Below are 26,644 nucleotides of genomic sequence, written 5' to 3' on the forward strand. Positions count from 1 at the left end.
ATATATAATTTATTTTTACACTGTTTTAACATTTTTTATTTTTTTTTCAGACAGCAGGGGGAGTACCTGTCATTACAGGCACTCCCCCTGCTGGCAATGCCTTGGACGGCTATGCCGTCCATGTGATCGCGGGGTCCTCGCAAGGACCTCGCGATCACATGGCCCTGGGCGGCTGAAGAGGACGCAGGGGGACTCCCTGGGCTCCCAGGTAAGTCCCCCATACCGCGATCGCCGGCGTGGGATCGCCGGCGACCGGGTAAGTACATAAGATCGCAGGACGTACTATGCCGCCCTGCGGCTTTTAGAGCCGCCAAAATAAGGACGGCATAGTACGTCCTGCGGTCTTAAGGGGTTAAAGAGACACTGTTGGAAAGAATGTTGAGACTGCATGGTATTTCTCTGTTAGATATCAGAGTGTGCAGGCATCATGGGACGATGGGTCATCCTAATATGGAAGCGCAGTGGAGATTTTTCACTAACCTCCACTGCATTATTCACCTCAGTAGTAATTGACATTACAATCCAATGTGTAGCCCATGGAGCAGCACAGCTTAGTGGAATAGGGCCTTGACAGAGCTAGGAGGCAGGCATTCAGAATTATGGTGTTTGGATTGGCTAGTAATCTGGGAGGTGCAGGCTGATACATATAGGGCAGCCATCTTATAACTTTTACCATTCTAATGCTTTCTCGCAGACCTTGTTGTCAGCACTGCTGGTGTGGCTTCAGGCCTGGGAGAATTATTCTTCTCATGCAGATTCATCAAAAGGTCTGTGTTTACAGCCATACTGGAGGGAATCAAAAGAGCAACCCAGGAGAAGGGAGCTGACTGGGTTCAGGAGCAGCTGGAATCACTGACAGCAGGTCTGAGCAGGCCTAATGGGTCTAGGCAGAAAATCTGAGCAGGCCTAATGGGTCTTGGCAGCAAAAGAATCACAGCAAGGCCCCAGGAAATCAGGGGTGCTGTTCAGGACTACAGGATAATAGTGACAGGGAGATCCAGTGATCATCATGGCAAGGAGCTGGAACAGGAATCCTTTTGCAGCAGGCCTGTGGCTCAGAACCTGGGGGTGTAGAGGTGTCTGGGTATACCCTGCATTTGCTCATCCGAGCAGTTTGGTATGGTAGGTTTCGGGATGGTCTGTGGCTCAGAACCTGGGGGTGTAGTGGTATCTCGGTATACCCCTACATTGGTTCATTTGGACAAGTTGGTATGGTAGGTTTCGAGCTGGCCTGTGGTTTAGAACCTGGTGGTATCTCGGTATACCCATACATTGGATTATTCTGGCAAGTTGTTTGCACTTTATTATGTTTCATGATGTTATTTATTTGTTATATTGTTATGGTGTTATGTTGTTAATATTGGGGTCATTTATATACTGTGTTATAGGGTTTGTTTGACAATGACCTTTAAATAAAAATTGACATTATATTATAGTAAAAGCTGTGGACAGAATTTTACCCAACATATTGGTGTCCGTACATTATTGGGTATCTATGGGGGTTTGTTAATTCTTAATGCCCAAGGGTACAACTATGAGCCTGTCATGGTCCAGGCTCATCCAGGACACATATTTCATTGGAGGTCAGAGTATGAGACATTGTTTCTTTTTCTTCTGTTGCCTCTCTCTAAGCGTGCAGAGCTTATGACAAAGACTGACAGGGAGTCAAGATGGAAGCGTTCAGTTCTGGGATATTGGTATATACAGCAGAGGGAGTTATATCTATCTATTTATCTATCTGGATTAACATTGCATAAACAAGGTACACTCAGGGAGTTGTTTTTTTACAGATACGGGAAAATACCTGCTGAGAGAGTTGTCAAAATAGAATTTTGAGAGATCTATTTTGAATGCAAAAGTCTGTACGGGCTTCAGGACACCATTTATAGGCTTTGAAATGTTCATGATTTAATTTATTTACACCAGCTTCCCTTACTGCTCCAGCGTCCCCTTAATTAACAGTACTGTAATGTTTCATTTTCATTGTTCTCATTACTGGTTTTCCAATAACATACCAAGGTCATACATGGTTCCCATTGTACCTCCAGAAGAACTTTCCTGGGCTAAAATCAATTATTATTGTAACATTTATACAGTCCCAAATCATCCAGGAAATCCTTTCAAGGAAAACTGCAAGCACCATAACCACTACAATCTGCTGTAGTTATGGTGCCAGGAGTTCCTTGGTGCCATGCAATGGTAAAATGTCAAACTGTTTTAGTACAGTTTCACAGCTTACCTAGAATCTGCAGGTTGCCCACGCTGCATCCGTTCTTCTCCAGCAGAAGAAGCTAGATGGCACATAAGAGTATAGCGGAGGGCTGCCCAAAAGGTAGATCCTCAGATGCTGTTGAACTATAACTCCCATGATGCATCACAAAGCATCATGGAAGCTTTAGTTTTAAAACATCTTGGGATCTATCATCTGGGCACCGCCTGGCATAGCAGGACTGCGATTACTGGCTGAGAGTGCCAGCTGAGTGTTATCATGCCATGATTCCAGTCCTTCATCAGTCATTTTGTTCTTAAGTGACATTCAAATTGTCCTTCTGTGAACCAGATGCAGTGTTTGCAGTACAGGCATCTAGGGACCCATGCTAACGAAGTTTGTGATATTACCATGGGAAGGCAGTAGGGCACTCCTGTCACCATAACCCCTAACACAGGCTATAGTAGCTATGGTGCTTGGGGTGTTGCACAGTCACATAATCACACAGCTAATTTACAAAAGGACTAGAAAAATATACCGATCAATTACTGATGTTAGAAATGTATAACTTCAAAATGTAAAAATCTCAACTTAAACTGAGGTTGCTATATCCCCATGCTTTACTTGACACACATGTAGTCATGTTGATTGGCAGCACTTGAAAATGTTACCCTTTAGTAAGTAGTATTCATATGCTGTTGCATTTCATATTTATTTCTACCTTCATTTACTACTTGCAACGTTCGACGTCTAGATACCACAGGGCAGCACTATGTACATGTCCCCCATCAATAAGTATAAGTGCATGGTCCCCTAGAAAGAATGGTGGATATGTCTTCACTAATTAGATCACATCTCTCAATACTGCCAACACTGGAGCAACAAACAGAGTACATTTTCAAAAACACTTACTATTCCACTATGCAGATAAAACCACTACCTAGAAACCAAAAACAGGTAACAAAGCATTCTAGAGATACATTAAATCACTCCACACAGCAATATCTGACTATGGTACAGACAATACATAACGTCTTGAATGCAAAATGCTTGTTCCATTGATTAATTGTAAACCTATATTCTTACAAACCTTTAATAATTCATAACAATTTAGCCTCAAACATTGAACATATGGATAGTGTGATAGTGTAGCCAGATTGTGAGAAATTTTTATTTTGTTAAAAAAAAAAAAAAGTAAAAAAATTAAAGCAAGCTTTCAGTGGGCACATTTTGGTTTCAACTTAATGATAAACTGGCTAATGATGTTACCATAAAGCGGTGACTTTGCCCTACTTGTCTATCATTATCTGGCTAATAAGCTTGCACATTGCACAGGGTGTTAGCAGGCAAGGGTTTTTTTTTTTTTTTATTTTTTTTTTTTTTTTTTTTTTTTATTTTTTTTATTTTTATTTTTATCACCACTATAACTTAAAAAGTAGTCACACATCACAGTTTTGCTTCATCTCTTTTAATGTTTAAGCCAGAGAGTGCCAGAGGAAAATTTTATGCAATATGCAGGTCACCCCTTTAATGCTCAAACACATTCTAAAGCAGCGCTGTATAGCTTTCTGGTTCTTAAAGGATTGAAAAACTGGGTTATTTTCTAATGTGTGTGAATTTATTCTTAGAGCAAAACATTTTTTGTGGTATTCTGTGGGAATTGCAATTTGTCCCTGTAGCTGGTTTTAATGCAAAAGGAGGTAAATTCCAAAATTCCATGGCAACTAGATTTCAATGTATATCAATAAAACATTATAATGTTCATTTTAACTATTAGAGCAAGCGGACAATCTAGAATCTCACCATGATAAAGACATAGCCACATGATATCATGCATGGGGTCACTTAACTAGTGATTAAGTGTGCTGCATCATATGGCAAACAGGAGCACAGAAGCAGTGCAATGCTCTGATAATAACAGGTCAGTAACAGACATTTTAGCTACTTTAGTAGCCCTCTGTCATGCCCCACTTCTCTTATTCATAGCTTTTCTGTTTGCAAGTCTCTACTCTCCTTGATCCCCATATCCTTTTTTCATTGTTTCTCTACTCACGTCACCCACCTCGGTTCCTAGGACTTTTTACTTATCTCTCTAAACCTTCTCTTACAGTTTTTCTTAAAATTCTGGACTATGCCCTCATCCAGTCTCCCAACTTCTGTCTTCTGCTCGTTCCCCCATTCTGTGTCCTCAGTCATTATATATATATATGCCTCCTCAAACCCTCACTGTTTTTCTCTGCCTGTGCTCAAGGCACAAGGTAATTAAGGGTTAAATCAATATTGGTGGTTAGGGCAGACTCGCTTCATTCTTTCCTCTGGTTTCATGCAGCTGTACAAATCAAAGTAATGACCTGTTGTAATATCACATCCCAATAGTAAAGTAATTAGGATGTTCTGGGCCCTAACATGGGGATCAGGATCAGTGAGAGTTGTCTCCAAACCTGCTGCCAAGCAAATACTGCTTGCACATTAGCCGGACAGGCCGGACAGGGCTATACAGCCCTTAATGACACTGACCCTCTACACAAACACATATATAGAGCTATGGGAATCAGACCTTAACATTAATATTCCCATTCCAATTTGGTTACAAGCTATGCAAACGACAAGGAAAGCGTAAGATGTTCATGAGATGGTACTTAGTGCCGACCAGGTTAGCAACCATGTACCCGGGGGTCTCACAAATGTGTTGGGCATGCGAGCTCCAAAGAGGAAATATGCGACACATATTCTGGGATTGCCCACTGCTGAAAGGCTTCTGGCAGACAATGACAAAATCCATACGAATAATAACGAATCACAAGATACCATTCACACCAGAGTGTTATCTACTTCACCTATCACCTGAGCTGCTATCAGACAGTAATATCCATGTCATTATACACATCTTAACAGCAGCAAAAACCAGCATAGCTAGCCATTGGAAAAGCAAACATATCCCTTCTCCCTTACTGGTTTGGAACAGAGTCGAAACCATAGCGGACTATGAACAGATGGCATATAGAATGAAAGGACAAGTAGACATTTACACCAAGAAATGGGTAAGTTGGCAAACCCTTAGCATAGCAGTGAAAACATCTTAAGTGCACACTTTAGAGTCAGACATGGTACCTCGCACGAGATTACATGTGGGTAACCTGAAAACCGCTAAGGACGAGCAGTACAAGTACGCACACAACACTTCTCCCTTTCCGCTCAGCGAGTATCACGGGCAACAAGACTATACATTTATGCTTTTTCTAGTTCCCCAGTTTAACAACCCCCGGCCCCTCCCTCATCACATAAAATTGTTACAGCCCTCATGGACATGGCCCAGTACCTGCCCAACATCAACACAAGACTAAAGTCTTAGTAATGATAGTTCAATTTAACAGACAATACAATGCTACTAAACACAATGATAATATGACAATATGACAAGGTTATATTGGCTAACATTGTACGCTGCATAACTTGCTGTATGAATGATCTATATGTGATGAAGGTGCATGGTACTATGTTATGTTACGAGAATGTGTATACTTCCCCCCTCCCTGTTTTCCTTTTGTATCCCACTACGGTTATTTTCAATATAAACAAAAAACAACAATAAAGATCAAACATTGGAAAAAGAAGCTGGACAGGGTAGACTTTGGATCTCTTTCACAAATCTATGGAATCACGCAGGTTAGAAATTGCAGAGGAGAAAGAAACAAAATTGTAATTACGCACAACTGAATCCATACCCAATATTATGGAGCTTTTTTTAAATATTATTTTATATGTTTTATTTATATTTACATTTCAGACAACAAGACCTTTTTGGTTTTTATAGCCATCTAGTTAAAGACATGATAAAAGTCGAAATGCATGACACCGTATGACATCATACCCTTTGTGTAGCCTTGCTGATTAATGTCTTTTGACCACATATTACTTATTTCCCATAATTAAACCTGAGACTCAGATACTGAACCTGGAATCCAGTCCACAGATCTATCTCAGCAACAAATGTATATTCACATCTCTTCACATTTTTTGTTTAATTTGTTGTAGAGCTATATTGTAATGATTTATTAATCTGCCATCATAATGTACTAAAACGCAAAATATAACAACAATTTGTATATCAAACCTTTTGCTCCACTTTCAGGAACTGAGCAAGTTCATCCACTGTCAAGTGATCTTTCTTGTCGCTGTAGCTTAAAAGCAGTAAGTACAGATCTCTACGCAATGACATCATCTTATAAAACACTGAGAATTCTTCGAACGTTAGAGTTCCCTGGTTTTCATCAGTGTCTGCTTCCTGTAATACAATTGTTGCATAGTATTAACAATTTGAGAAAACTAATGCAAATAACTATCAAGAACACATCAAAGTATAATTGCTCTGAAATATAGTACACATTATTCATTAAACAATAACAAAACAGGCAGGAAACATACGTGCAAATATGTTATTAAAATATCTTTAACACCACTGTACCGATTTATTAAGACTATTATTAACAAGGCCTCAACATATTGTGAACTTATAATAAAGTGTTACCAAAACCTATAGGTAATTTGTTTTCAATAAAAATTTTATTGGATTTTCAACAACAACAAAAAATATGAGAGAAAAAAAAAAAGAAATGTACATGAGTACTATTTGTCAGGTAGCAGATTAGCACAATGTTGTACTAAACATAAGCAAATCACATGAACACAAGCCTGTGAAGTATACTGGCATGCATTTAAGTTTTGCAGGCCATGAAGACCCAGGAGTAACTGCAAACAAAAGGTACTAGTGGGAAAGTTAGCTAGAGAAGCATGAAGAAAAAGAGAGAAGAAAAGAAAGAGAAGAAGCATAAGGAAGACAAGATAAACATATAGGTAGTTTTAATGAAATCAAGTACAATGTGACATTGCCTCCAATGTATAAACAATTAATAAGTGGGTAACTTCACTTATGTGAGCAGGGAGTAAAAATCAAAGTAGGGACCTGGCAATCAGGCATTATCCCTGGTGGAATGGGATTGTAACAGATAGATATGGTATACAGCCCCTATGCCTTACAACATATAGCTAATGATCTTGTAGGGTTGCTCCAACCAGAAAACAGTATTTTCATAAAACACTGGTTTTGGTTAGAGAAACCCTTTCTGATATGGTCTGACACCCCCAAATTTTGTTTTAAAAATAAAGAAAACAAAAAAAAATCCTCACCTCCCTTCCATCGCTGAGTCCAAGTTCTCTCTGTAACCCAATCTTTGCCTGACAACACTACCCCTTGGTGGAAAAAGAGGATGGGCAGGGAGGATGAAGGGGCAGGGACATACCCCAGAAGGCTGTCTTGTGACAATTTTGCACAGAATTGACTGATGCCAGCCCTTTGTTCTGGGTTGGCTAATGATGCTGCAGTGTGTAGTTACGCCTCCGGCAGCTAAGACGTCAATCGCTGTATGTGCAGTGTTTCAGAGAGGAATGTCTCCAGGTTCAAATCGCAGAATAAAGAAAAGTAATAAAGACTGAACGCAATTTTCAGTTCAGAAACAGTCTGTCACAAACAATACACCCTATATTGTAAATAAATGGAAAATGTACAAAATAAAAGAAAAACGTGAGCAACAGCACAAAATTCTCTCTGATGTTGGTAAATGGCAACAGGGCTGGAAGGAGTTAGATATCAAATAAGCCTAAGGGAGATCAATGAGGTTTTATAGATTGGAACACTACGGTTTTATGCAAAAAAAAAAAAGGCCAACTGTGGAACTGAACATCCTTTCAGCAACGCATGGGTGCATAATGGCCAAATCTAGCAATGGGTTGGAAACAATGCATGTTATGTAATCTTGGAAGTAGGCCTGAAGGACAGCATTAGAAATAGATTCTGAGATTCCCCATATTCTTACATTGTTTCATCTCAAACAATCCTTGAGTTCAGCAATTTTCAGCTGTAAGTATGAGAAATTATCAGCTACCAATATGTGCCAATCTACAAATAAGTTAGACAAGTCCACAATTCCTCTTAGCCTGCATTTTGTTGGTGTGTTCACCGATCTCGTTGATTGCTTTGGCGAGAACCCATCATTTGGCTTTATCTGGCTGCAGAGGTTTACGCGAGTCTTACATGATCATTTTCACCTTATTGCCATGAAGACAACAGCATCCAAAAGCGCTCTCACAGATATCAGAGAGTCTAAAAACCTGACTACACATTGCTCATAATTCTGAGCTAGAATGGTTTGTCAATCAATAGCCTACATCTCCTTGGATCTATAAGTCATTGTTTGTGATAATAGAGCGAGCTCCATTTTAGTCTCCAATATGAAAAGTTACGAGATTCTGAAGACATTTTAGTTGTGCACCAAGATACAACTAAGCTGTCATCTTTGGGCATGCACCCATTGTAACAAAGGGGGTGTCCAAAGGGTTTAATTATTAAAGCAACTCTGTCACTTTGCAGGTAGTTCTCTTGAATTAATCCTTTTGTTTTGTTCCTCTATTTCTTTTTGGTTTTATATTTTTATGAAATTCACGTTAGTACTTTTTTAGATGTACATAAGAAGACATACGAACTACTTTTTCTCACGGTGGGCATGATCTTTGCAATTTTTGGCAAAAGCAAAGTCCCATTTCAGTTGCTAACCTAATTTACCCACAATCCATAAGTCAAAAGAATCCTAGAGCATGGCGAATTGCAGACATCATTGACCGAAGAGAACAAAATGGAGGTGCCCATATATTGAGATCCGGAAGAGTCAATAAATATAAATAAAGGCAAGTGGCAATGGGGAGAGTATAATCTATAAGATATGAAGAGAATAAGAAAAGGACAACTGAAAGAAAAAAATATGACAGGGCCGCTTTAAGTTCTACAGATGAAAGCACCAGTTTGTTTATTCACAGTGAGGCAAGGCAGATTTTTAGCCATATGATTTGGTGGTGGGCTTTGAATATTAATTTTTTTCCCAGGTGACATCATCTTCATATATGACAGTTTTTGTTTTTCTCTTCTCTTCTTTTTTTTTTTTTTTAAGCAGACGCATAAGAGAAGATGGTGTTCCCGAGCTTTTCCATTGATATGTGGCACTGTATTAAATGGTCCCAAAGTGCGAATATGAAAATTAATGTGCTCATTACTCTTCAAATTACTCAACAAAATAGCAACAATTCCTGTTTTGGTAAGCTGAATTTCTTTTGTTATGATGTTAATTTGTACACGGCTGATGATTTATTTATTAATTTGTTCTTTCTAATCACAAATCCTATGAGAGTTCTTAGTTTGAATTTCTACATAATTGCTTTATTTATTTATTTATTTTTTTACTGTGTACAACAAAAAAACTGTTTCAATAATTTAAATAGTGTGATGCAAAAGAACAAAAAAAAACGAGAGTGCAGTGTGTGAGATGTGTGGATAATTAGGTATGAGAAAAGGAATACAAGATTAAGAATAAAAAATGGACAAGGGAAGCTGGTTGAGGAACGCAACTGATGCAAACCACACGTGTTTTAAGGAAGAAACCATAATGGTCCTTGTAAATACATTTAGGTCTACTACTACTATGGCTAAGTACCACATTTTTTACAGGTAAGAAAAATCAAATACTGTTAGACAACGTCCAAAATGCCTAAAAATAGGAGGAGTATTTATCAGACAGACATCGCATAGAACTTATAAAGATGTCTTGTGGCTGTTTCAGTTTGTTTCTTGAGATAGTGATACTCAAGTAATCACTGTCTGTGCTTCAAGCAGCTGCCTAAGAGGATTTACATAGGATTTACCAAACAGAAGTTTTCTAATATATCATTCTTTTTATGTAGGTCTTGTCAACTGGCCCATTCACAAGACTGGCTTACAGTCCAAATATCTAGAGTATTATCACTAAAATACTTGGATGAGGCATTGTAGCAGTGATGGGAAGAGACAACGTTAAATAAGTTTAGCATGCCATTATTATACACAAAAGTGTTCAGATGAATAAATATGTATACACGTTTATGAAATGTGGGAAAAAGAAAACAGTCTAGATCAGCAGTGGTAATAAACCTTGACACCCCAGATTTGCTCAGCAGGTCCTTATGCTCAAGGTTAGCCATCACTGGTCCAATTTGAATATGTATTAAAAACTAAGCAGTTAAATAGAAGTGAAAATGTACAGTATAAAAAAAATATAATGGGGAAAATACACGAACCTGAAACATCTGTCTGACTTTCCTTCGAGGCAGGTTGACATTAAGCTTATGCATCAGCTGGTAGATTTCTTCTATATTCAGCAATCCATCCCCGTTCTTGTCAGCTTCTTCAAATGTCTGTTTCACCCATGTATAGATTCATTAAAGAAGCAATAAAAATGAAGGAACGTGCCAATAATTGGCAGGTAGCACAAAAAAAAAAAAGAAAATGCCATCCAATGAATAAAAATAGCGGTCTATATTTACAGCACATAGTGTGTTCAGAATCCAAAATAATTATCTTGTTAAAAAAATATAATTAAATAAAGCAAAGGGCATCAATTCAGGGCACAGATCAAATAACAGAGCCACCAACTAGGAAATTTTAATATTACTAACTTCTCAAATTATTTAAACAAATTAACTATTTTAATGCTATATTGATTTTTTTTTCATGTGATATATGTAGCAACGAAGTGATTATCACATTAGAAACCATTGAGCAATCCCCAAAGACATATGATACACGTTATGATCATTACTTAATACATTCTACAAAGAGAGCTTTTCTCTACATGGGTTACACCAGGGTTGCCAAAAATGTAGATCTCAGAATGTTTTAAAACTACAACTTATATAATGTTTTTTTCATTCTAAATGCAAACAAAGCATCATTGGAGTTGTAGTTCCTACCTTTTGGGTACCATGGGTTACACTATACTAAAGAGTGATGACAGACCAATTTAAAAAGTTTCTTAAAAGACACAAACCTTGAAGAAAATAATTAAGCTACAGTGTACACACAATTTTAAAGGGACACTTTAGTCACCAGAACCAAGACAGCTTGTAGTGGTTCTGGTGTCAATAGCCTGTCACAGTAGGCTTTTCAGAGAAAAGGTACTGTTTATATTGCTGCCTAGTAACAACTCTACTGTCAGTCACTCAGAAGACCACTAGAGGTACTTTCTATCTCAGTGCTGCACAGTGTACAGCACTTATATTCAGTGTCTCCACTGAACGTTTTCCATAGAGATGGATTTATTCAATGCAACTCTATGAGGAGATGCTGATTGGCGCAGCAGAGAGTATTGCCATGCATGCACAATAGCCTCCCAATGCTGTCCTATGGGAAGGCATTGGTTTGTCTAATATCATCAAGACTCATCAAAATTTATTATGAAACAGGCATTCTAGCATTCATCCACATCATATCGTTATAATTTTCATAAGAAGTAAATGATGATAAATAAATAAAAGACAGTGTTTATAGAAAACTAAATTAAGCAGCCAGTCAGTAAGAGATCAGATACACAGCACAGAACAATATCTTCTCAGTTTATGGGATATACACAGTTTTTGATGTTCTTTTAATAGATAGCGTTTTTAAGTTTATTTAGATTTATGTATTCTTTTAATTAAAAAAAAAACAGTCTTAATCCCTAGAGAGCGCAGGTAACTTTTTCTTTTCTTTGGTTTTTACTATATATTGGGGAGAGAGCGCAGGTAACTTTTTCTTTTTTTTGGTTTTTACTATATGTTGGGGAGAGAGCGCAGGTAACTTTCTTTTCTTTGGTTTTTACTATATATTGGGGAGAGAGCGCAGGTAACTTTCTTTTCTTTGGTTTTTACTATATATTGGGGAGAGAGCGCAGGTAACTTTCTTTTCTTTGGTTTTTACTATATATTGGGGAGAGAGTGCAGGTAACTTTCTTTTCTTTGGTTTTTTCTATATATTGGGGAGAGAGCGCAGGTAACTTTTTATTTTCTTTGGTTTTTACTATATATTGGGGAGAGAGCGCAGGTAACTTTTTCTTTTCTTTGGTTTTTACTATATATTGGGGAGAGAGCGCAGGTAACTTTTTCTTTTCTTTGGTTTTTACTATATATTGGGGAGAGAGCGCAGGTAACTTTTTATTTTCTTTGGTTGTTACTATATATTGGGGAGAGAGCGCAGGTAACTTTTTATTTTCTTTGGTTTTTACTATATATTGGGGCTGATGTGTACTGTAGTCATTGCTGCTGGTCCAGTAGTGATGGGAGTGAGCGCAGGACTTCTCTTTTTGTATTTGTATTTAACTTACCTTTAATCCAGAGGCGTGACAGTCTCCTCATTACAACAACTCCACTAAGCCTCCAGAATATGATCACAAGCGATGATCTATCAGTAAATTCAGTGCTTGTGATAGAGAAGCACTGGGAGGCAGATTGCATGCATGGGCAATACTTCGCCCAGAGCACTGAAACAAGTGCTTCTCTGAAAAGCTTCAGGAAGGATTCAAAACGTGCCAAAAAGAAAAGAGCCAGTGCGAACTAGGAACTTTATTTAAAAAGTGTCAATTTCCCTTAGAATTCACACTCTTATAAAAGAAAAACAGAGCGGACACTATTAATCCCTAAAGCACTCTAATAAGCTGAAGTGTTCCAGGGGTTTTGAGTGGTTCTTTTATTTAAACTTGCCCCCCTACTAAGAAGGGGTTTTAAATGCAGTCATTGCAGTTCTTAACCTAGAGTTAGCAGTCATCTCCACTGCTGCATAAAAAATGATAAGGTCTCAAGCAAAATCTCATAAATATTCAATTACTAAATCCTCTTCCACAGAATGAATTACACTTGTCTTCCGGGTGATTAAAAAATATCTGGAATGTAAATCCTAAACTCTTTGGCTCTTAATTTTTCTTCATGTTCTATTTTTTTTATTAATCCTAGTTCAAGGGTAACTGCCACGTCCCAAGCTTTTTAATATTCTGTTTGTGTCTCCTATATTTAGCAAATATAGTTATGTGAGGAATAAAATAAATAAAAGTTAAATGTAAAAATACACACATCACCTCCTTTTTGGCTCTCGGTCAATCATCATTATAAATGCTACCTTTTATCTACCACTGAATATTAATAGTGTAAGAGAAACCGAAGCAATGTTTCTGTTCTCCTCATTTGCATTGTGTGCCCTGGCTGTGCCTGAACGGAACTGTGAAGTCACTTGCTAAATCTTTAGTAGAGATGTACTTGATACCGCCAGTGGTGTATTCTGGTTTTGTGCTGCCCTAGGCATGACAAAACTCGGGCCCCTCCCCCAAATATCTCTTCCTGACAAACACACACCCTCACTGATACATGCACTGACATACACTCACTTACAGATACACAGTCATTGTCACACACACTATTTAACCAACACTTTCATTGAAATATACAAATTTACAGAATTACACACTCACTCATTCACAGTTACACACACACACTCACCGACAGACACATATATACACTTACTGACAGACACACATTCACCCACAGACACAGACACAGTCACTGACAGAAATGCATATACACTCAGTGTCAGACACACACACACACACTGGGACACACTAACTGACAGAGACACAATGACAAACACATATACAGCACTCACTGGCAGACATGTATGCACTCAGTGACCGACACACACTGACTGACAGACACACATATACTAGCTGACAGACACACACTGACAGACATACACATTCACTGACAGACACACACTCTCAGTGACAGGCACGCATACACACACTGACACACACTAAAAAAACATACATACACTGACAGACAAACTCAGTGACATATACACACACTGAGAGACACATATACACACTCACTGACAAACACTTATACACGCTCATTGACAGATACACTCTCACTAACAGACACAAACACTCACTAACATACTCTCACTAACACACTTACTAACAGGTGCACACACACATAATCTCACTAACAGACACACACACTAACACACTCACAATTAAAAAATAAATAAAAGTTCAATCCACCCAGCCTCCGTACCTTTAGGAGTGCTGGAGTGGATTCTTCCCTGTGGTCCAGCGGGGCTGGCTGCAGCTCGGAGGGCGGGCAGTCGGGCAGGCAGGCAGACGGCGAGGGAGCAATGATCTTCCCTGCTCAGCTCCCTCGCGCGCCTCTTAGCGTGCCAGAGTGACATCATATTTCGGCCTTACTGTGGAGCGCGGGTGGGAGCTGAGCAGGGAAGAGCTCAGAGGAGAGTGCTCCCTCGCCGCCCACCTCCCACATAAGGTAGATTACATACTCAGGGGGGCCCCTGTGGTGGCCAGTCGGCCATGTTTTGGGCCCCCAGGAAAGACGTTGGCAAGGCATTTGCCAGGGCGTTTGGGGGGCGGCTTTTTTTGCCGCCTCCCAGAAAGTGCCACCCAAGGCAAATGTCTTGTCAGAATTGCAGTAAATACACCGCGGGATACCGCACTTACCAAATAACCTAAGTTTCAACCCTACTGGGTCTTTATCAGTCTTGATAAAGATGCGGTAAGGTCAAAACGTTGCTGCTTTTGTCCTAGTAAAGCTGCTATTTTTCTCATCCCGGAGTGCCTGAATTGTTATTTATTCTGCATAACTTGCTAAATCTTTAACATATATTTTAAAACAAAGCAATTACATAAAAAGGTGTTTTTACACACATAATAAGGGATTATCAATGTTCTATTCAACAATGTATTATTTTAAAATAAATTATTTTAAATTTCACACAATTATTCACTATGCTGAAATTAGAAAAAAAAAACATTCACTACAACTCGCACAATCCTCAGCCATCAGGTGAGGGTAGCTATTATTAAGGGATCTGAGGTTATATAGATTCCCTATGCTTATCATGTACGTTCACTTGAGTACAGTGAAACGAAAACAGACTGCTAGTGCCCTTCAGTATAGGTTGTGCCAGTGATTTAGATCTAAAGGATGATGACAGTAACTATTCATAAGATTCTTCAGCTATCAGCCATTCCCCTGCTCATTCTGTGTCTGCTCTCCTGCACAAAATTCTACACAACAACAGCCGTCTTCCACCCCAGTCTCCCTGACACTATTCCTCTGTGGCTCTCGTCAAGAATCTTTGCCAGCTGGATGTGTGCTGGGCTCAGATCAGGCAGCAGGAATCCAGCTGCTCTTCCTATTCACAGAAAAACATAGGGGAGACTAGACTTTGGAGAATATGGGAATATTAATAAATATTCATTAATTTACAAGCATAATTTGGTCATGTACGTCACAAAATGTTATTGAAAATATTTTGAACATAGAAACTAAATCGGTCTATACTGATGATTGATCCCTCGCTTGCATAAAGAGATAACACAAAACATGGGAAGGAAACGAAAACAATTCAAACATTCTTTAACCGATATTGTGCATCAAGCAAAAGAATGATGGCATCTCACAGTTTGCTTTATAATGTTGGGCATGTAAAACATACATACATTTATAAAGCATTTTTCTCAATGGGACGCCATTGCTATGGCAGAGAGCATCAGGAGACGTTCCCAAACTAACACTGCCGCCCAGTGAAAGGCTTCTACATCGAAGCTGGGGCCCAGAGGATGAGCACCATCTGGAGAACTTTGGGGTCAAACTGTTCCTAGATGGTTTTACCACTTAAAGTGAGATAATAAATAATGTAATAAACAAAACAAAAATACTTTCCTTTAAAGGGGATCAGTCACTTGAAATTATATTTAATACTAGGTATTTAATTAGTCAACAAATATTTGTTCACTGTACATAAACAATAAAATGATACATAGAAATGCAATCCTTTGTATCCTGAAACTAAGCACCTACATCGTATCTCCCTGTTAATCATTGCTGTAAGCTCTGTACTTTGTAAACAATGAAAGTAAACATAAAAAGCATACAATGAAATGGAGGGGAAAAATCAAAAAACTTTTTAATACTCCAACTTATTGGAAATGTATACTCTGTGTCTGAAGGAGATATATGAAATTTACTAAATGTTTACCCAATTATGTAAATTCTAGAAAAGTGACGATTCCGCTACAATTCTAAAGCATCAGACAGACTGACTCCCACTTCACCGATCAGGAGCCTCTCAGTCTGATTTAAGTGGGCATCTTCTTATCCAATGAGCTCTAGTTTAGTAGAGGTTTATGACATGAGTAGTTCAGCCCCCAGCCATACCACCATTCATCACAGAGAATGTGTGAAACTGCTCTATAAGATAATAGTAGCCAAACCAAGGTTGCTATTAGTCTACACACAGTCGTGTTCACAGTTTCAGAACTGTAAAGCAATCTCCCAATTTGCCAGCTATGTACACATTAAACCACAATTCATCTCGCTCCAAGGAATAACTAACAGATGGATAGGAACACATCCTAGTTGAGATTGCTGCTCACACCACACATACAAGTTAGATGTATCTTAACAAGGCAAAGAAAGAACTAAAATTCCGTAATCCCATTTAAGTACATGTAGTATATATACTAAAAATTACGTGCATATATTTACATACATGCACACAATATTATGTATATAAAGCATGTTAAACTCGCGGCCCACAATGAATATATTTGCGGCCCAGCGAACCGCGAGTTTGACATGTCAAGGCTGAGTAGGCACCTGCTCTCCCCACATTGCAGGTGCCTACTCTGCTAAAATTTACCCAGCCGGGTGAATAGGAAGTAGGATGCAGCAAGGGAGCTCAGTGTTCCTGCTCCTCACTGCTCAATCGCGTGCACCCTCAGTTGTGATGCCGGGTGCCGGAATATGACGTCATTCCGGCATCACTAAACTGCGCGCGCGAGGAGCAGGAAGGGAGACCCCAGGGAGAGGCCCCACACCAGCTCCCAAAAGTAGGGAGCAACACACTGATTTGTGAGTGTGCAAGAATGTGTAAATATGTGTCTGTCAGTGTGTGTGTGTGTGTGTGACTGTCAGTGAGTGAGTGAGTGAGTGTGTGTCTGGCAGAGAGTGTGTGTGTGTGTGTGTCTGTTAGAGAGAGAGTGTTTGTGTGTGTGTGTCTGTCAGAGAGAATATGTGTGTGTCTGTCAGAGAGAATATGTGTGTGTCTGTCAGTGCATGAGTGTGTGTCCGTATGTCAGTGGAGGACCTGGAGGTGCACGGAGGCATGCAACACCACATCACATTCAGATGTGACGTCAACGTGCTCCACCTTCACAGGGTTTCAAGGAGTAGCTGGTGATCCACTTTGGCACAGGGTGCCGACAGCGCCATTACCAGAGGCTGGACTCCGGAGTCGCATACTGGCAGAGGCAATGTGAGTGGAGTCTGCATTTTTATTTTTATTTTAAACAGGGGCTGGGGTTTAGTAGAGGGGGGTGCTGGGATTTAGTATAGAGGGGGGACTGGGGTTTAGAAGAGGGGGATGCCATTTTTTTGGTGTTTTTTTTACTGTACTTTTCAAAATAAACCTACGTTTCTATGAAAACTTTAGGTTTTTTTTGCAGCCCATATAAACTTAAACCTTGTTTAATCGGCCTGTGCTGGCCTTTGAGTTTGACATGCTTGATGTATATTGTTATTTTTGTTAACATGTATGGCTATTTAAACAGGCAACACGATTTTAAAGGATATTGATCATGAGTCCTTTGCCTTTTGGCCAGTGAATCCTCATCGCTTATTCCAGCCATCAAATATTTCAACCCTGTAATCCAAGTTCGAGCCTCCTCAGGGTTCGAAGTTATCAAATCCAGAGATTCCATATGGTTTCCATGGTATATAGTAAAACAACAACTAGGGTCAAAGTTCCCGTCTACGTGTCGATGGAATATTTCTGATTGTCGTCCCTCGGTGACTTTGTAAATTGAATCAATTATAACTGGAAAAAAATAGACAAAAATCAATCTCTGAATACATTTTCTCTATTTTCATTAATATTACTACAAAATACATTAGGACAATATCCGACAATCTCCAAAAAATAAAGGAGAATGATAATGATGGAAATTAACTTTTATGGTCTATAATGAAACCTGATAGCTACATCATGCTTTTTTCAAACTTGCATTTTTTATTTATTTATTATGTATTATCACAAGGGTGAGTGAAGCTGGTTGATATAGGACCACATGACAGAGTCTATGCCTTCATGCAGTGCAGGGCATTACCGACCGTTGACGGAATAGACCACCATGCGTTAAAAGTACCAGCAGGTTTTAAAGGAACACTATAGTCACCTAAATTACTTTAGCTAAATAAAACAGTTTTAGTGTATGGTTCATCCCCCTGCAATTTCACTGCTCAATTCACTGTCATTTAGGAGTTAAATCACTGTGTTTCTTTTTATGCAGCCCTTGCCAGAGCCTGCATGAAAAAAAAAAACTGGTTTCACTTTCAAACAGATGTAATTTACCTTAAATAATTGTATCTCAATCTCTAAATTGAACTTTAATCACATACAGGAGGCTCTTGCAGGGTCTAGCAAGCTATTAACATAGCAGGGGATAAGAAAATCTTAATTACCGTATTTATCGGCGTATAACACGCACTTTTTTCCCCTAAAAATAGGGGGGAAATTGTGGGTGCGTGTTATACGCCGATATCCCATAATTACTTACCTGTCTTGAAGCGTGGGCCGGTGTTCAGCGCGCACCGCAGTACTGGAACTTCAATTTCAGGTTCCGGTTTCCGGCGGGACTGAAAGGAAGTGTGCACACTATTGTGTGCACACTTCCTTTCAGTCCCGCCGGTACTGGAACTTCAATTTCAGGTTCCGGTTTCCGGCGGGACTGAAAGTGTGCACACTTCCTTTCAGTCCCGCCGGAAACCGGAACCTGAAATTGAAATTGAAGTTCCTGTACTGCGGTGCGCGCTGTGAAGCCGGCCCACGCTTGAAGACAGGTAAGTAATTATGGGACAAGGGAAAGTACACTAGGGGACACTATGGGAGGGGAGGGGGGAGAATACTATGGGTGGGGAGGGGAGGGGGGGAGAATACTATGGGAGGGGAGGGGAGGGGGGGGAGAATACTAGGGGAGGGGAGGGGAGGGGGAGAATACTAGGGGAGGGGAGGGGAGGGGGAGAATACTATGGGAGGGGGGGAGAATACTATGGGAGGGGGGAGAATACTATGGGAGGGGAGGGGGGGAGAATACTATGGGAGGGGAGGGGGGGAGAATACTATGGGAGGGGAGGGGGGGGGAATACTGTGGGAGGGGAGGGGGGAGAATACTATGGGAGGGGAGGGGGGAGAATACTATGGGGGGAGGGGGAGAATACTATGGGAGGGGAGGGGGGGGGGGAGAATACTATGGGAGGGGAGGGGGGAGAATACTATGGGAGGGGAGGGGGAGAATACTATGGGAGGGGAGGGGGGAGAATACTATGGGAGGGGGGAGAATACTATGGGAGGGGGTGGAGAATACTATGGAAAGGGGGGGAGAATACTATGGAAAGGGGGGGAGAATACTATGGAAAGGGGGGGGGACACTATGGGATGAGGGGGGGGATACTATGGGAGGGGGGGAAATTTCCTGGAATTTCCTTCTAAAAATGAGGTGCGTGTTATACGTCGATAAATACGGTAAACAGAACTTGCAATAAAGAAAGCCTAAATAGGGCTCTCTTTACAGGAAGTGTTTATGGAAGGCTGTGCAAGTCACATGCAGGGAGGTGTGACTAGGGTTCATAAACAAAGGGATTAACCCCTAAATGGCAGAGGATTGAGCAGTGAGGCTGCAGGGGCATGTTCTATACACCAAAACTGCTTCATTAAGCTAAAGTGGTTCAGGTGACTATAGTGTCCCTTTAATCTCTCATAATGCCAAGGAGCCCCAGGTATTATTGGATATCTGAGAGTCCTCCCTGTCACAATCAGTGGCACCAGACTGACAGAAGGACTATATGAAGCTCTCAGAGTGACCACTGCACATCACCCTTTAACTCTTTTTAAATACTGTTCAAGGAACCCCCCATACTGACAGATTATCTATGTGCAGTGCACAAATGGCTCAAATGGCTCAAAAGTCCTTTAAAGTCTGAGTATGCCCCCATGATGAGGGAGACTACCAGGATCTATAAAGACCCAAGTGAGGTCTAACTGAATGCTTCTCTGCCAGTGATCGGCTGCATGGCATAGCTCACCGTGTGCAGGAGCTGCAGCATAATCACTTAAATCATACTCATGCTGCAATCACACAGTACGGCATGCTAACAGCCAATGGTTGCGGAATTAGATGGTAGATCCAGTGGGTAGTGTGTCCAAGTCATATCATTTATGATTCATTTGCTTTTGCCACGCCTTCCAACTGTTCCAGTTTTGTCGGGACAGTACTGATTTTTGGATCCTGCCCCATGATCTTGACTGAGTTCTCTGGTGTCCAGCTTTTGAGGAGACCAGGGATTGTCCCCAAAGCCATAGCACATGCATATCTTTAGACGCGCTAGGGCTATGTTCAGCGCACTAGGATCCTGCAGAAAGCAATGTAACAGTGAATTGGCTGACCTTAAAAGATAGGCCAGCCCATTCACAGCAGGCAGCATGACTTAGATTCACACCAGGCTGACCTGCCAGTAAAGTGGTGAACCTGCCCCCTTTCTGGGAAGAGCCAGTGTAACAATTGAGTCCTTTCAGTGTTAAACCAATTTTGAACAGTTGAAACTGAATGAGGATCCCTGGCTTCTCATGGTCCTGCCCCCACTAGAGGTGAGGCTAAGGCACTTCCTTATAGCCATAATGATTCATACCTCCACTGGGTATTGTGGTAGGCTGAATGCAGTCAGCTGACACTCTCAGCCACTCACAGGCATCCATTGATGCCCAGTCTTGTGTTTCCTCATAAGCCAAAGCAGCACAGAGAGAATGGACTGCTGGTGACTCTTGTTTAGCAACAAAACATAAAAAAACTGTTTAATATTGAAAGGAACAACAGTGCTAGGGAACTCCAGACACTATAGCCAGTTCAACGAGATGAAGCAGATATGGAGCCTACAGTGCTTCTTTAAACTGTTTACAATGTTTCAACTCTGAAGTAGAATCCTATCCCCTCTGTATTATTTGGGCTAATGCTTTGTGATTGGCTGAGAGAGTCAGTTGACTGTTTTCAGTCTATCACAGCCACCATTGCTGGTATGAGTTGTTATGGCTAGAAGGAAGCATTCAATCTTTGCTTTAGCCATACCTCCAGTAGGGGCCAGGTTGTGGGCAGTTTTTTTTTTTTAAATTCTTTATTTTTGGTCGTGACATGCAGTGAAATGGTTCTCAGACGTTGCAATGACACGGCTTTCGCAGAAGCCCACAGTAGCAGAGGAAAAGGAAACAGAAAACAGGCACTTAGGCAGTTTACACTGTGGCTTACGCAGAAGCCAGAACATTTACATGGTGGGACAGGCTCACACTGGTATATTCATAAGTGCATATTTGGTTCGCCCCCTGTGTTGAGGAGGAGACAGCTGTGCCGGTTACGACACCCACAGGCATCTCGGTCGGCCGCCCTGTGGGGGCCTGTGTAGAGGCCTCACTGCCTAATCGCGCTGTTGCTTATGGGTACAGTCATGACATCTGCCAAGAGCCTCCTTGCTTATAGTATTTCTGTGGCTATTTCAGTGGTCACTGCAACATGCTATATGGTCAACGTTAAAGTTTTAAAACATTAAATCTTTAAGTCTGCGAAACTATGTGGTGAAGTTGAAACACCTAGCAAGATTTGAGGATTTAAACTGCTTGAAAATGGTTTAACAATGGATGGAGGGACAGCACCAGGAGACTACAGGCCCTATAACCAAATCAATAAGATGAGATTAAACGATTACAGTGCCTTTAATAAAACTCCCTTTAAGGAGTAGAAACTGAGTTAGTAAAAGAAAAAAAAAAGTGTCAGAAACATCAGAATTTGATATTACTCCACATAAGAATTATTCTAGCGTTCAGTGCCGACTGTTTTAGCCTGGAGCAAAATTTCCCATAAATCAAGGATAGGAAATCTAACATGGAGTAATACAATTCATATATTATAGAGTTACTTCATCAAAGGTCCCATTTGTCTCTCTTTTTCTTTTCTTTTTATCATGGTCATAGTGAGTACAGTTGTAATGGAAATAAAGAGAGTATTTTTTTTTTTTTTATCCATAAATTACTAGCATGTAAAAGTTTAAAGCGTGGTAGCTGTTCCCTTTGGTTAAATTGTGTGGAATGTAATTACAGAGCACAACCAGAACATCAAAGCCAGTTTTATCATTCTTTATTTAAGAAAAGGTATCCTATTTTTAGTTGATGACATACTTTAGTGATATTTAATATAATAAAGCTGTAAATCATAAGTATTATATATACTATACTGATTATAATTATTAATTTTTTATCATGCTTTATTTTTGCATTGACAGACAGTACAGCTCGCAAACAGTATTGGGGCTTGTGCATTGGTACATTGGTACATTTTACATTATACATTGGTATTTCAGTGATACAGAAAAAAGATAATAGTTTTGTTAAACATACAGTCGCTGTTCGGGCGCTTCTTTTTGCATTGTTTTCTGAAGCCGCCGTCCATCAATGTTTTTCAAATTTTTGAAGACCTAATAAACTTCAAAACCTGGAAACACCCTAATTGGTGTTTTCCTTAAGATAACACAAAAGTTTTAAACTTGGTATCATAACCTGTTATTTCATTTGTCTGGTAGTTATTTTTATTTTCCTTCCCCTCCCCTCCCTCCAACCCCCCGTTTGTGATCCCCTGAGTGGAGCTTTGCTTTTCTTGCGTGGGCCGTGTGTGTGCTGACTATTCGTTGTTTAATCTTGTACCCTTTATACTATCCAATGTTGGGCCCTTGTGCCTTCTACCCTACCGCTCTCCTAACTTACATCTACCCATTTTCATGGCAATATGTCCTCCTTTTGTAGAGCGTGATGGAGTTCTATTGGACCTCCTGGTCCTAGATTGTCGTATGGCTCTAATAATTATTAATTTTTAACACAACCTTTTTTCGACCAAAATAGCTACCTATTTTATTTTTGTAACCTTCATCAGTAGCTTACAAATGACATATTTAATTGCAGCTACACTACAGAGACACATCCAAAAACCTAGCCAAATTAATGTGTTTTTATGTTTTAATGAACTGTCAGAGGGAAATCACAATTTTAATTCAGACAATTCTTTAAAAACATATTTTAAGGAAGTCATCCAACCAATTACAGCCCTAAAGTCAAAAGTTTCAAGGCACATCTTGAGGTGCACACTAGTTAAAAACCACTAGTTAAAACTAGTGCACACTAGTTAAAAACCACTGCTCTACTGTAAAATTTTAACAAAGTTTCAGATGTAGACTACCCATATACAGGAGTGGAAAATATACGAAGGATCTGTGTCCATGTGTACAAACTAACAGGACCAATAATAATACAATGAATGTTCATGTGCTGTCAGGATTACTGAATGATCCAGCACGTAGAACTGTATAGCACGGAAGACAAATAAGTAATGTATTACCGGTCCTTAGAATGGCCGGATTTAACGTACATAGAATAGTAAAAATACTAGCCGAGATCAGGGAACACAGAAAGGGATGCAGCGATGAGGAAAGCCAGGAGTCAGGATACCAGAATATAGAGAAGTCAATAAACAAAGCCAAAGTAAAAAAAACAGGTAGAAAACTATAAACAGGAACGCGCTCTCGGACAACCACAAGGGAAACCACGACAGGGCACTGAGCAGGATGAGAACTAAATAGCCCTCCTCTAGATCTGATGGGCTTTAACCGGCCTTTGACCCCAAAGTCAGTTACCAGGTTTCATTTGCATAATTGCTGCTCAATATTAACCCTTCTGTGGATTAGGTTGCTGCTCGGCACAACTTTTCCTGTGTGGACAGTAAATGTCATTAACCACATTTTTATAAGCGGATGAATATGTGACATGTGCATACTCCAGGTGTGATTTAATACAAATTTAATTATTCTGTATTGCTACATATGAAGTCAGTCACAAAAATATAGTTATAAATTGACGCAAGTGCAAAAGATGTTGCCCCTAAAAATGCCACATGGCCTCATAGCCTCTGAGCAAGCTGCAACCTATTGCTATTTGCTGAACATATTGGTTAACAAATAACATTTAGGGTATAGGTCTAATACAAAACAAACTTCTGTTCTGTAGTCTCTTTACTTTAGCTAAGCTATGCCTGGCGTACATACATCTTCCTTTATTTAAAAAAAACATTATTTGTCAATAAGAATAGATTATATATGAAAATTGGAAAAATTACCATAAATACAAAAAGGGGGCTGGGATGCTTATTTTAAATCGTATTTAAATGTAGCCGTTTATTTTACACCAAAAGTAAGCTTAATTTTGTAGTTAAGATGCAGTGGTTAACTTCTCTCTTTCACCACCAATTAAACTGTTTTTATTGGTTGTATGCTCTAAAAATTATTGTCATCTGGCATGTCAATGTAAGAGGATCAAGCAACTCTCATTTCTTATTAGCCTCCAACATATCTACAAGATGTTTTCTTTACTACTATAAACACTAAATATGAAGACCCAGCCATATTCTCTCCTTGTGTCACATCTCTATAGACTACAATTTATCAGATACAGATCCAAAATATTTTTCAGCAGGCCAGGCATAAGAAGAGCGAGATATGACAACCACTAGACGAATACTGTATATTCTGGTGCTTGATGAAATTAGCACTGGGTTTCAACCTATTGAAATGCATTTTCTCCATATGATCTCAATTAGAAATAATCCAAATTGTATTCCCTACTTTTGGCTTTCTCGCTTTTCCTGGAGGGTCTCCATCTAATGCATGTTCGATGCTCATCCAGGTAGAAGAGGCGGACCAAACCCTTTGTTCCACTCTTCAGTTTGATCATCTGAGTCCCAGACTGCATTACACTCATACATCTTTCAACTGCAGAAGAAACACAAATAAAGAAAAGGATTACTTAACACATAGTATGAGAGGTTAGATTAATAACGAATAACATGAATAACAATTGATCAGTTTACTCAGTGAGCGTTTTAGATATTGGTAAAAATGTCAGGTATACCGAAACTGAACGTTTCAACCTTTTATTGTAGCGCATTTGGAAATCTAAACCATAAACATATCCTGTTTTTAACACGTGACTCTAAAAGTTCTTAGTATGGAATACTTTTAATGAAACCAATGTAATATTCTTTGTGACTATTCTACAATTAGACATTTGCCCCTCAACTAGACTACTTTTCTCCAAGTAACATCTACATAGCTCTTACTCTTGGGAACACCATTCTCCCTTCATTTTTCACATATGTGATTTAATACCCCACTCATGATCATGAAAGTGTTAATGAGAATGTCAATGCACACTCTAAAACACTTATATAATATTATAAATTATCCATCAGGGTCATTTATGAGGCAAAACTGTGCTTTGCATAGAGATGTAATTATAATTCCATTGTTTGATAAATGTATCTGTATGTTGGCTTCGTTGATTAGCTGTATGTTCAAAATTTTAAAAGGATAGTGATAGAGAAAATTAAAAAGAGGAAAAAAAAACAACGCATTTTCAAATCCTTCCAACAATTTATAAATCCATCTAACAAGCTCAGATTCTCACCTTCCTAGTGCTCTCTGATACAATTCAAAGGTACCTACCATGCATTTAACCCAACCTTCAACAGCCACCCACAAGTTAGGAGTTACAAATATAGCAATTAGAACATCATTGTGTTAGCTCAAAATTATGGCTCATTGCTAGACCTTGAGAAGAGGGATTAATAGAATTGTGTACTCTGTTGATAATGTGCATTATCCATTTCCATGTGAAATGACCCCATGAATATGTGGAGCATCAAAAGTGTCAATTAAAAATGTCGCCCACATTGAAATGTTGCAGATTTTGTAGTATCGACGCAGTGTCATAGCCTACATCTTATATTACCTAACCAATTCCCAAAGTATGACTTATATGTCCTTCTTAACCGTCTCAGAAGGAACATCACAATAAGGATAGAGAGCAACATTTTAATACATAGTGACTAACTTTGCTTAGAGTTACATTTTCAGCCAGTTTTTAGAACACATGAATTATCGTTCATAAAACTGGAAATCCTGCACACCCTCTCCCACCCCAGAGGGCCAGCCTGAAACCTGAGATGAGCAGAAAAGTAAATATAATATCTTCCAAAATCTTAAAGAACTTTTAATCGATTTTGAGAACCAAACCAAATTTGTACTTAATTTCCAGTTACCTTACCAAAAGCACTCTTGGAACAGAAAGACTGGTACTTTGCTATTAAAGTAATGATTGGGGTTTCTGTTCATTTTTCCCTTTTTATTTTATCGGTTTGTTGATTTATGTAAATGTATTTGTAACATGTTTGTATATTTATATACAAAGTTCTGCCTGAGATAGTTCAGCAAAATTGTGTTTTGTGTAATTTTAAATCTGATTTGATATGCCTTGGTAGTGGCGCCAAGAGAAATTCTTTATTATTTTTCGTCTAGAGCAGACAAATAGTGATTTTAACCCTTTAATCCACT

At 39.4% G+C, this 26,644-nt stretch overlaps 1 protein-coding gene across 3 annotated transcripts in view; it reads right to left on the reverse strand.

Annotated features, from left to right (window-relative positions):
* PLCH1 (phospholipase C eta 1) overlaps positions 1 to 26,644 on the reverse strand; it is a 124,454-nt gene that overhangs the window by 86,833 nt on the left and 10,977 nt on the right. For 2 of the 3 annotated variants that reach the window (XM_063442570.1, XM_063442571.1), the window contains exons 1-2: positions 10,370 to 10,493; positions 6,324 to 6,494 (exon numbers count right to left, since the gene is read on the reverse strand). In XM_063442570.1, the coding sequence (XP_063298640.1) occupies positions 6,324 to 6,494; positions 10,370 to 10,423 (225 nt within the window). In that variant the 5' untranslated portion in view covers positions 10,424 to 10,493. Of the gene's footprint in view, positions 1 to 6,323; positions 6,495 to 10,369; positions 10,500 to 17,743; positions 17,988 to 24,877; positions 25,025 to 26,644 lie in introns of those variants that run through there. The other variant, XM_063442572.1, reaches the window with a different exon arrangement.

Source organism: Pelobates fuscus, chromosome 2 (genome assembly GCF_036172605.1).
Source record: "Pelobates fuscus isolate aPelFus1 chromosome 2, aPelFus1.pri, whole genome shotgun sequence".
Classification (NCBI taxonomy): Eukaryota; Metazoa; Chordata; class Amphibia; order Anura; family Pelobatidae; genus Pelobates; species Pelobates fuscus.